This window comes from Pogona vitticeps, chromosome 3 (assembly GCF_051106095.1).
Source record: "Pogona vitticeps strain Pit_001003342236 chromosome 3, PviZW2.1, whole genome shotgun sequence".
NCBI classification, from domain to species: Eukaryota; Metazoa; Chordata; class Lepidosauria; order Squamata; family Agamidae; genus Pogona; species Pogona vitticeps.
The window spans coordinates 81,757,684-81,770,124 of record NC_135785.1 but is presented as its reverse complement, the minus strand read 5'-3'; the positions used below and the strand labels follow the sequence as shown (position 1 = coordinate 81,770,124).

The following is a 12,441-nucleotide window of genomic DNA, read 5'->3' as shown; positions in this document are numbered from 1 at the left end:
TCTGAGAATGTCAGCACAGGTGCAGACAAGACCCATTTGTGTGAATTCACAGAGGACCACTCAAAGAACCATGGTTACAGGTAAGTAACCTTTCTTTTTCCTCCAATGCCACATTTTTAATGAACCAAGTTTTTTCCTGCCAGCTTTCATTTTTTTTCTAGTTTTCACCTCTGTGCATAGTAACTAGAACTACCACAATACAGATTATTCTAGTCTTCGTTCCCTGTGACACTTCTTTAACACTCAAGGATATTGCTGCTAACTAACCTGACATTTCTATATGGTTTATAAGTTCAGTATAAATCTGTATTCAGATTTATGAGACTAATTCACAGACTCTTCCTCATTTTCTGAGTTTGTACATTTTTCCTTTTATAGGTGGAAGTGAAGCCATATGTGCTTGATGATCAGATGTGTGATGAATGCCAGGGCACTCGCTGTGGTGGAAAATTTGCTCCATTCTTCTGTGCCAATGTTACCTGCTTACAGTATTACTGTGAATACTGTTGGGCAAGCATTCACTCTCGCGCAGGGCGGGAGTTCCACAAACCACTCGTGAAGGAAGGCGGAGATCGGCCGCGCCATGTTCCATTCCGTTGGAGCTGAAGCTCCGGCTGAAATCCAGCAGCAAGTACTGGAGCTGAAGAAATGGAAGGGAGAAGAGAGTGCTGCCTCAGGGCTTTAGTGTTCTGGAAATCTGTGCATTCATCCTTGACTTTAATGAAGAGATGGGTCTTTTTATTACGATTACTATTATGATTATTATGATTATGATTGATTATGATTATTTACAGTCACATTACTGAACTCTGTGTCCAGTATAATACAAGCCTAGCAGAGTGTAACTGTACTGATTTTGCACTTTGATTCACACAAACATCTGCTTGGTACCTTAATTTCTTACACAAGACTTGTCACCTCTGACAATAAGTAGACTGCCATTCTCATCAGCCTCCACTAGGTTGGTGTGTATGTGATGAAGATTTTTAAAAGTATAATTTTTATTTTAAAACTGGAGCATGCACTTATTTTCAGAAACTTAGATTTGCCCCTAGCAAATGACTTACCAAAGGTAACACTCACAAGTAGGTGGCAGATGTAGCAAAAAGGTAAAATGGATATTCAGCAATCATTAGTTTGGGTCACTTAGAATAGGAATAACCCTAAAATGTCTTCAGTTGTTCTCCATTTTTACTGGGAAGGAGGATACCTCATAAGCTGGATCACATTTTCCCCACCCCACTTTCCCACCCTGTTTTGTTTAGCCGAGGGTTCCCTCTCTGGTTAGGCCTTTTAGTGTTACGTAAATGTATGCTGCAATAGCTTTTGCTGCTATTAAGATGGTATTACTAATACCACCATACTCTATTCAAGCTAGGGTATCGATTTAAAAAGAGATGATTATGTGATTTAAAATAGTGATGGCTGCTGAAAGGAGATCAGTATATCATTCAGAAAGCTTCTAAGGAAGGTCAATAGGTTTGACTGCATGTTTACTTAATCAGGTTGCTGCATGCAATAAATTTTTTATATATGTCTAATATGAAAATCTGCCCACCATGCACCAATTAAGAATCTATATAGGCTTCAAAGTACTCAGTAAAACAGTTTAAAAAACACACAGGCACACACACAGAGATTACTGACTGGAGGAAGGCATGCCTCAGTAAATGTAAATGCTTCTGAAATTAAGATCAGCCCATTGCAGTATGACCTATATTACAACAGATATTTTTTAAAAGCTAGGTGTAGAATATCCTTAAAACAAATTTGTGAATGATGACGAAGTACTTTGCGGTGCTCTGTTATATATTGTGCAATTTATTTTATATAGTAAAGTGATTATGTCTAGTACTGTGATCAGACTTTAACTGTTTAAGCCTCTCTGTGTCTAACATCCACACACTTCTGAAAGTTCAACAACATATGCACACTCACAAAATAAAATTTTGAGCTCTTAGTTTGGATCTCATAAATGCTTGCACCATTTATGTAGCTGCAGCCCTTGTCCAGGAAACCAAAGAGCTCATGACAGCGTAATGAACACTACCAACTTAGCTAGTCAGCTGAAAACTAGGCACATTTTATGGAAGGTGAGAAAAAAAGTGGTGCTAAAGAAATGTCTGCATACAAAAGTTAACTTGCAAGATGTCTGCTCTCTGAGCATGACATTTCATTTCTTGAACCCTGGATGTATCCTGTAAAGCTTGAATATATTTGAGATCTACTATATATAACAGTGGACATTTTTTTAGCATTGTACAATGGGGCTGCGAGAAAAACACATAAACACACGTTGATGTGCTAATTGTGAGAATGTGTACACTATTCTTCTGGGTGTTTTTGTTTGTTTGTTTGTGATCTCCCCTTCCCTGTTTTTTGGAGTTCTGGGGACAATCTGACTGGATATGGCACCGCATAGTGGATATAAATGTTCTGGTTTTGTGTGTTGTGATGGCCTTGTTAATGTCTAACTTTGTACGTTTTCTGTTACTGTTTAGTTGCAATTATTGGCTCTGAAAGTAACTTTCTGTGTTAAAAAATAGTTTTTTACTGGTTTAAAGAATCACTTTTAGTATCCCTTTCATGGTTTCTTCTGGGCATTTTTGTGAGATTGCTTTATCCAGCCCAGCTGTCTTTCTTTCTTCTTTTTCTTCTTTTCTGTTTGGGGTTTTCTTTTTCTTTTTTCTTTTTTTCATCTATACAAGATTTGTTATGCACTACTTTTTGTATCTAGACAGTTTTCAATAGTTGGCAGATTATTCTTTTTTAAAAGAAAAAGGCATGCTTTCTGACTGACATGATCTTTTGCAATACCTCAATTTTGAAATATAGGAAAGAAAATATTTTCTAAGTAAGTTTATTCAGAAAAATATATATTAATTTAATTCTGCGAAAAAATGATTTAACAGATGGGTAACTTTATTTTTTTCATGCTTATTTGCGTTTTTGAAAATTAAGAAGTTAGAGCTTTATAACTGTAATATTGATCATAGCTAAACTACAGAAGTCTACCTAATTATGTGAAACAATAAACATTTTTGAAGAAATTTCCCTCTTTCATGTACAAACATACCCCAGAAGGAAAGGAGGGAAAAGAGAGAGAGAGAGAGAGAGAAAGGAAGAGAGGTGCTTGAAGTTACTTAAGTATAAGGAGGAAAAGGAGTACAACAAGGAAAGACTTACTCAAACTGCATTGGTGCTGGAAGTGGTGAATAGAAGGTGAAAAAAAATATTTTCCCTTAATTTGTATATTTATAATCTATCAATTATGCACGACTGACCAGAATTGTGAGAGTTCTTCTGTTTGTATTTTTTAAAGATAATTTTTTAGTTTATTAAATTATAACATGGTCCCTTTTTGTTTTGTAAATGAATGTGCCCCCCTCAGTGGTTAATGTGTTATATTATTAGAAGAGGGTCCTTCAAGAAACGAAGTTATTTTTTAAAACAAGGTGTTCTGAACTGCAACTTGACTACGAAGCCCCTCCCCTCCCTGGGTACAACAGGGCCTCTGGTGGCCTTCTCTGGATGCGAGACTTGAACTAGTCGATTTTTTTTGAAGGCGACTTAACCTCGACTCTTTGTTGTTTATGTGCAATACTGTTTGTACTGTTTGTATAAAAAAAGAAAAAAGAAAAGAAAAAAGGCATAAATCTTTATTGCAGATTTATTTTCATTGCAAACTTTAGACATTGTGATTCACTAAGATCATTTTTCTACTGTCAAATATGTACCTTTTCTTCATGCTGGTATTTTTTCAATAGTAATGTAGCCTTTGTACTGAGACAAATTTTCATTGTTATTTTTAGAAAGATTTTTTGCTAAGAGAAATTTAAACATTGACATATTTTTCATTTTTATTTCAGATTTTCTTTAAGGAGTGCTTTCTCAACCATTAATATAGTTGTTTCTGGGAGAGACTTTCATATCTGGTCAATGTCATTAATATTATTTTGTATTTTTACTTGGAATAAATTAATTTTATGATGCTAATTCTTTAAAAGTTTATTTTTTTCATTTTCAGTTATTTTTGAAGCTAAAAACCTTTGTAATATTGTTACTAAAGTGTCTAGTTTTTTGAAATGCAAAGCTTTATGTATTAACTCGCTGATGTGGTTTACAATGGTGTGAAAATGGTTGGATATGTGAAATGATTGAAAAAACTGTAATGAATAATTGGGCAATAAAATTACAGAATGAAGCAGGAAACGGATGTGATATTTTTGAGAAGCCTTTTTCCTTTATCAGAATGATTTAGGAAGATAATAGGGATGTCACAGTACCACTTTGCTGTCTAGATTTATACAACACCAATGCTGATAAACACTATTGCTGTTGTAATTTACTCCAAATCTATAGAACCAACAGGCTTACAATAACCTTGCCTGTTCAGTGTAACACTAATTTGCTTCCTCCCCACATTATCATAGGCATATTCAGCACAACTGCTGTATAGTGAGGTGCAAGTGCAAAAACTAAATGGAGACTACACAGCACTAACCATTGGTCAATTCCCTTCCCTGTTCCCCTACCACTCATCTTTTTTACAGTCTTGTTTGGACTGGAACCTTAAATCTCTCCCAATTTTCAGTGTGAACTGCCACCATTTTAATTTTTAAATTCGCCCCTCATGCTGCATTTCCATGTTATTCTTCACATGGTAACCCAGAACAAATGGAGGAAGTTGTATAGTATCTGCATAATGTTACAGTGCAATTACCATACAGTGTAATTTACTGCATAGTTAGTGCTAAATAATGCATGTGTAGCAACCCTGAATACTATATCTGAGCACTTTTGTCAAGCGTCTTGTATATTCCTCCCTTTCTTTGAGACCACCGTTCTGCATCATAGGTGCAACATCAGTTTCTGCTATCAAAACACTGCTTCACTTTATGTGGTTCATCTCCACCTTTGCCTGTCTGACTCCCTCCTATTTTGCTGCTATCCCACCAGAACCTCTGTGCCGAAGCTGTAGAGATATGCCATTATCCACCCCTTAAGATCCTGCAAACCAAACTGGTGTTATATAAACAGAGCATACAATGGCCTTCCCTAGGTGCATCAGCAATCAGATTTGATATCTTTTTAAGCTGGTTTCTACTGAAGGGAGGTGACTTTGTTGATCTCTTGTAGAAATGTCTAGAGTTGGCCCATTGTGTCATCTTTGTAAGTAATGTATAGGCAAAATGAAATAGTGAATACAATTTAGACTCTAATTAGGTACGGCCGGTTAAAGTGAACACAAATTGTAAGAATACAATAGATGTGAAGGAGAAATTTCTCAAATTCCTGCATTGGTATGAAGTATGTGCTTAGATTTTTGCCTACATACTTGCCTTTTAGGAAGGCAAGAGCTAAAAGATACTTGTATGACAAATATGCAGTTAGCAAATTAACTTTGCTAATTTCACTATCTTTGTTAGAGTAGTACAAAAAAAATTAGTGCTTTACTGGGGAAAATCCCCCAAGTTAATATTTCAGTATTGTGACATCTCTACTTGCAAGATATGAGTGAAAGATTAGTCACAGATTTGTTTTAAAAAGTCTTTTGTTAAACCTGGCTTGTATGTAGTTGCTTTTTACACCAGTTTGTATAATGTCCGCTTAACCTTTTTTTTTTAAACCAGGAAACTTTTCTTCTCAATTTTCACTGTTGTAGTGTTTCTGTCTTACCACAGAGTATTTTATATTCATGCTGGTGATTTGCTCTGTACCCTGAATGGGTAGCAGATCAGGGGCTGTTATGTCATTCTGCACATTTTAAATTTACCTAATAATAACATTTAGCAACAAATAGATATCCAGGGTGCTAATACGGGATAATCATTTCTGCTGTTTTTTTGTTTCTGGATGTAGTTCTGTTGGAGTATAAAGTATTAGGTATTTGTAATTTTGCTGTCAAAATAATGGACATAACTTTTAGAGTGTTCACAGCTAAGATCTCTGTACTTGTTTTTTCAACTAACTAATTTTAAATGTACCATATCTTTTACTACATGTTCTCTTAGACTGGTTTTGCTAGTAACCCTAAAAGGCTTTTACCTTTTTTTGGCTTGGACTAATGCTTTGTATGGAACTGCAGTACTGTGACTAAACATGAAGCTCAATGCTGCTATTGCTTACAACTGCTTCAACTTTGTAGTTTGGACTTAATTTTTTTCTGTAATAACTTATTAAATCTAGTTGTATGAAGTATTGACACTTGTCATCCTTTGCTTATTTTTTTAAAGTAACGGGTAGAGTGCTGTTGGGATACAGGCCTGTGATTTGGAGGGAGGAACCCTAAAACTTCCCTCTCTATATAAAACACTAACAATACATTCTGATCTTGTTTCTAATTTCCATTTGGTACAGGTCTTGTTCACTCAATTCTCTTTACCTATTCCTTACTTGAGATGTATTGGTTATATGCATATGAAGAGATAAAAGTAATTTTGTTTTTCTCTTTGTCTAATAGGTCTTATAAAAGGGTGCTAAGATGAAGACAGTCATCTATAAAGGAATGCAAACACATGGTAGCCAGGCCATTTTACCAAATATTAAAGAGAACTGTACTACATACTGGCTGAAATTCTGTTGTGCAGTTAGTTATGCAAATGGCTAAATGGAGGCAAATTGGCATAAGTTAAGAAATCTCCATATGCAGTATATGTTGCATACTTACGGCAATTTGACTTGAAAAGTCCTGCCATTTGTGTAACTGTGCCACAGGATTTCTGTCAACAACTGCATAGTTGTGATAACCCTTTTCTCCATCACCTGTATTGCAATATCTCACTGATAATTTACATCCACAATCAGTTGGAAGAACACAAGTAGATTAATAGCACTCTTTTAATAGAGTTTGATTATTGAAGTAGTTTTGTTTCCATTGAGACTGGATGAATAATTCTGATTTCTTTCACTGGGTGAGGCGCAAAACTCTGGTCAAAAACAGGTCTTCCAAGTGAAAGACAGAGAAAAGTGTAATACAGAGCAATTTGTTGTCCTTGCTAAGTAACAAAATCCTGCTTCAAAGCTGCATTTCTCTCATCTATTTTTTTCCACCCAGACGTTTGCTTAATACTTGTTTGCTTACATACCTTGATGACTGAGAGCAGAGTGATGAGGCAGTAATGGCACTTCAGTAGCTAGTGCCCAATAAGTTGCCTTTGAGAAATTATTCTTAAATATGCTAGGATCTGCCTCTTCTCAGTAAACCCATTTTTTATTCCTAAAATAACTTTTTGAAATGCAAGTCAATTTTGTTAATGAAGTAACATCCCAAACTCCTTGAAAATACTCTTGGGATGCCAATGCATATGAATTGTTTCCCCCTTCCCAAGCTCACTGCTATCCAAATCCCTGCTGCTAATGATAAAATAAAGGTCAAATCTAGAGGTTAGATGCTAAGAAGAAGTGAAAGAAAAAACATAAAGAATAATTTTGTATTTTTCCTTTTCTGTGAAATAGTTGTTTTGTATTTTTAGTCATTAGTTTTTTTAACCAAGTTTATTCATATTACAGTGGTGCCGCGCAAGACAAATTTAATTTGTTCCGCGGTTAATGTTGTCTTGCGAAAAATTCATCTTGTGAAACACGTTTTCCCATAGGAATGCATTGAAATCTAATTAATACGTTCCTATGAGCAAAAAAAGTCAGAACAAAGTCAAATTTGATTTACAAAGGGTTTATTAAGTGCTATTTAAAGCCATAGATATTGTGCAGATGATTTTAAAAATTCTATCAAAAACTTGACTTTTTAAACATCATAGAAAAACATTAAAAAACCGGCAAACATGAGGCAGGAACAAAAAAAGGAAAACATTCTTCTTGCAAAGCACGCCCATAGGAACATTTGTCTTGCGAGTCATCAACCCCATTGCCAAAACCATTTGTCTTGTGAGTTTTTTGTCCTGCGAGGCATTTGTCTTGCAAGGCACCACTATAATCATATGCTGCCTTTCTCCCCATAGGTATCTCACAACAATTAAAACTATACAAAGATCAAAAGTTTTAAAATACAATAGAAACTACAGTATGTTGAAAACAACTAAACATGTATCAATATTAAAACCAGTATTAAAACACTTAAAAAACATTTTAAATCTAGATTTAATGAATATAACACCCACAAATCACCTTTTGTTTAAAAACCTGTCCAACCTGTTTTTGTTTAAAAACCTGCCTGGTGACAGAGGGACAAGAGGTTGGGGGCCAACCTGATGTCTCGGAAAGGTGCATTCCAAAGCCTGGGAGCAGCCACTGAGAAGGCCCTTTCTCATATCCTCACCAAACAAGCTTGGGAAGGTGATTGAAGGCAAGAGAAGGGTCTCTTCAGAAGATATTAAAAGCCAAGAAGGTTTATACGGGGTGATACAAGCCTTCAAATAGCCTGGACTCAAGCCGTATAGGGCTTTATAGGTAATAATCAGCACTTTGAATTGGGCCTAGAAACAGATTGGCAGCCAGTTAAGCTGTTATTATAAGGGATTTCTATGCTGTCTTTATTCAGTGCCAGTCAGCAGTCTGGCTGCAGCATTTTGAACCAGCTGAGGTTTCTTAACAGGATGCAACTAAGGCATGTGTCATCATAGCCAGATTGGACATCTCAAGGAATGGATGCAACTGGCACACCAAACGTAACTCTGCAAATGCACTCTTGTTGTTAACCTTAATCTTCTAATAGTAAAATCCAGTATAAAAGGAGGAGTCTTGACCTGGAAGTGTCCTCTGCTGAGAATTTTTCCCTCTATTGAGCTCATTCAATGTTATTAAAATGTTAGGGTCAAAACTTGTATGATACTGGATGAAGAAAGATCTAAATATAGGTTGTTACTTTCAAGTGTTAATGTCAGCCATTTCACAGATGGTAAATTTGTTTATGTGTTTATTAGAAGGGAACATATCAGAACTAATGCTTTTGAAGTATCTAATTTTTCCAGTGGGTTACTTCTGTAACCAGCCATATTTTGCACTGACAAACTGGAATTAAGATATTTTTCTGTCTGTAATGGACCATGGCTAAAATTCACTACTTTTCATTGGAACAAGAGTATGACATTTGCTTGTTACTCATGACCGGTTGTGTGTTTGGCCTGTATTTTGTGGGCGGGTGAGAAGAAAGAGTCATAAGCGTGGTTCACAATATACTGCTACATCTTTTTTTTTTTTTTTGTGGCTGAGTGTTGTGCAGCTATTAAGATTCAGATGGAAGAACAAGACAAGAAACTGAAAGTAAATGACTCGGCAATTATCAACAAAGCCAACCCTAGAGGAGGAGTAGAAGGAAGAGGGAAGTGAATTGATCCAGGAAGAAGTTAAGAGTGTGAATGGAGGTTCATTATGGGTCGGCCAAATGAAATGGAAACTTTGCCTCTATGGCAGTGATCCTCAACGTTGGGCCTGCAGATGTTATTGAACTACAACTCCCAGAAGCCTTTGCCACCACCTCTGCTGGCCAGGATTTCTGGGAGTTGAAGTCCAAGAACATCTGGAGGCCCAAGGTTGGGGACCACTGCTCTATGGTACTATCTCCATCTGCAAACTCCCCATAAGCAGGGGGCTACAACCCCCAGACCTCCTCAGGCAGCATCTTTTAGCGTCTCACCTCTCGAGAAACTCCCCAGGCAGAATTCTGGGAGTTACAGTCTGAAAACAAAACGCTGCACACCTCTATGTCACTGGCAGGGGAGGGGATAATGGAGGCAGCTTGAAACCTGTTGCGTGATTGTGTTGGTTTGCCTCAATCCCTGCCATCTCTGTTGCTCCATTCATAGCAACAGAGTGAAGTAACTGCCCTTCAGCCTTAGGTGTTTCCAGACTCACTCACTCTCTCTCTGTTGGTTAAGAGCCACCTCTGCCTACCAACTGATAAATGGTAGGTGATACTTTTATGTAAATCCTACTTTTAAAAGTCAGCTGTTTGTATTTGGGGCTAGCAATGGATTTGGGCCATTTGAAAGTGTGGATTGCATGGAAAATAATTATGCCATTCAGCCATACTGTCCTGAAAACATCCAGTCTTGTCTAGTTTTGTAAATAGATACTGACCTCGTTTGTACTTTGATGGGAGACCATCAAACGGATCTCTAGGGAGGACTAGAAAAGACATAGCTGGTCTAGATGGTTCAACAGTTCAACTTGCTATAGGGCAGATTCCTAGGTTTCTACCCCACAGGTCCCATACAGAAATAGCCTACCAGCACAATCTAAGAAGTGAACCTACAAGTCAAGGCTCAGAGAGCTTAGGATAGTCTTCCCCATGCTGACCATTGGCCAGGACTCCCAGGAGTTGGCTCAAAATGACTGGCAGGCAGTACCAGGCTAAGGAGAGGAAGGATGAGGATTAGAGAGCCACAGTGACAAGCAGCAATGACTTACTGCCCCTCCCTTGCTTCTCCTCCTTTACAATCCCGCTTTAGCTGTAGCAGTAGCTCGCTCTAATTTTGGCACATTATCTGCAATGAAAGCAGCCTCGGCTGCTCCTCTCTGCCTGTAAAATTGTTGACAGCGATCTGAATGCTTGATTCAACTGAGCGCTTTCCAGAACGGCCATAGCCCTCAAACAGCACTGGTGGCAACAAGCCAGGAGAAAGGGAAACAACAGGATGGCATGAAGGCAGCAGAAATCCTGATTTGTCAGCAGCAGGATGGGGGGGGGGGCAGGTGGCATTAACGCTGACTGAATGATCCTCCTCTAATGTTGGTACAATAGGCCCTGCCAGAACACTCTTGTGGTCTTCATGAGCTGGCCTCAGGGAGTCAGTTGGCAGCATACTCTGCATGGCAGAAGAGGGGGAAACAGTCTATGTGCAGATGATTTTTGCCCTCAAGGTACAAACTGTAGGGCCAGGTAGGGAACTGTTACAGTAACGTGGGAGGGGCTAGATTTGAATCTTTATTTTCCCCAGCTATGATTTTTGGATAAACTGCTCTTCTGAAGCTTAAAAACTTTTGCAGGAAATAGGGAGGGGGAGGAATCCACCATTTGCACTCATGGAGAATGTCTTCCTGGTGACTGAAGCAACTAGAATGCTGTCCAGACTCCGTAACTCAGGCTGAGATTTTGTGGGTGTCCAAGGGTTTGAGAATCACTGTGGTGTAATGGACAGACTGATGGACTAGGACTCAGGAAACCTGGGTTCAAACCCCTGATCAGCCATGGAAACTCACTGTGGGTTGGCAATGGTAAAACCATTCTTTACTTTGAAAACCCTACTAAGGTCACTATATGCTGGATATTGACATAATGGTAGATAACAAGGGCTTGATTGATAGAAGGGGTAGGTGACACCGCACAAAGGAGGGCCACCCCTTCCTCATTCACAGGCATGCTTCCCTGCATGTGGAAAAAAGAGGCTTTGTTACCTGTTTTCTTCTCTGAAATGTAGAGCTTTTGTGAAGGAGAGAAGCTTCCATTGGGCTGAATCCTGCCCTGCAGCCTTTCCCTCTTCTGTATAATCCTGAATACTTACTTGTGGATTGTAGTAGTACTTCATGTTGGGAATGCTGCAGTCACAAGAGTCTAACTGGTAGTAAATTTTGAAACAAGTGCTTCGAAGAACGATGTGAACATCTGCTCATCCAGGAAATATGCATGAGATGTATTTGTGTAAGCGTATGTGGCTGTCAATACTCAGTGCTTCTGCCAGATATACCTACAGGCTTTACATAGTTTTTTTCTGGGATCCTGAGATTCATTAACTAGAGCCTGCATCTAGGAGTGCTCCCTCAAGAGGAAAAAAAGGTTTTATTGTATGAATCACATTAAAAGGAGAAACAGTCTTGTTTTTGCCATGATTCAAGGACCACCAGCACTCCAAGCCCACACCTCATTGCCAAGGTGTGTGTTGATTGTTTACATTTTAAAATATTCCTTCTTTCCTACTGGAAGATACTAGGGGACTTTTAAATAAAAAAAAACATGAAATTTTGTAAGAAATTTGTTAGGCAAGTGAGATGAGGTCACAGGAGAAGCTGTAGCTTTCCAAGATGTGGGAAAAGTGCGCCCCTCCCACACATCCTTCTCTGGAGATTGTGCACCCCTGGTTTCAGTAATTACTATCTCACACTCACACTCACACTCACACTCACACACACACACACAGAATCCATCAGGATGAACAAGTTTGTTTTCCATTGCTGTCTCTCTCCTGCCCAAGTACAAGAAAATCAGCTTAACAGAAAAGTTCTAGCCTGAGGCAAATGATGGTGCTATCAACAAAGAACTGGTCTCCTGTGAGTAGTCTGGTCATGGCTTATTGTTCCTGCCTTCTCAGGTTGCCCATAAATGGAGTCCTGAATTTTCCATCATTTGAGACAGGAAAAATATGCTACCTTACACCAGAGAAATCAAGGAAAACCAATGAAGGTTCATGTGTCTTCTGCTGATTGGGCTAAAGAAGCACAGAACTGAAACAAGGGAGGGGCTCCTGAGAATTTAAGTGCAATATG

General features: G+C 38.2%; 1 protein-coding gene across 13 annotated transcripts in view; it reads left to right on the top strand.

The window, feature by feature from the left end:
• The window catches only part of CPEB3 (cytoplasmic polyadenylation element binding protein 3), a 120,648-nt gene extending 114,447 nt beyond the window's left edge, over positions 1–6,201 (top strand). For all 13 annotated transcript variants that reach the window (XM_078391319.1, XM_020782920.3, XM_078391318.1 and 10 more), the window contains one exon: positions 379–6,201. In XM_078391319.1, coding sequence (XP_078247445.1) covers positions 379–606 — 228 coding nt within the window. In that variant the 3' untranslated portion in view covers positions 607–6,201. The remainder of the gene's footprint in view (positions 1–378) is intronic.
• The last annotated feature ends 6,240 nt before the right edge of the window (positions 6,202–12,441 follow it).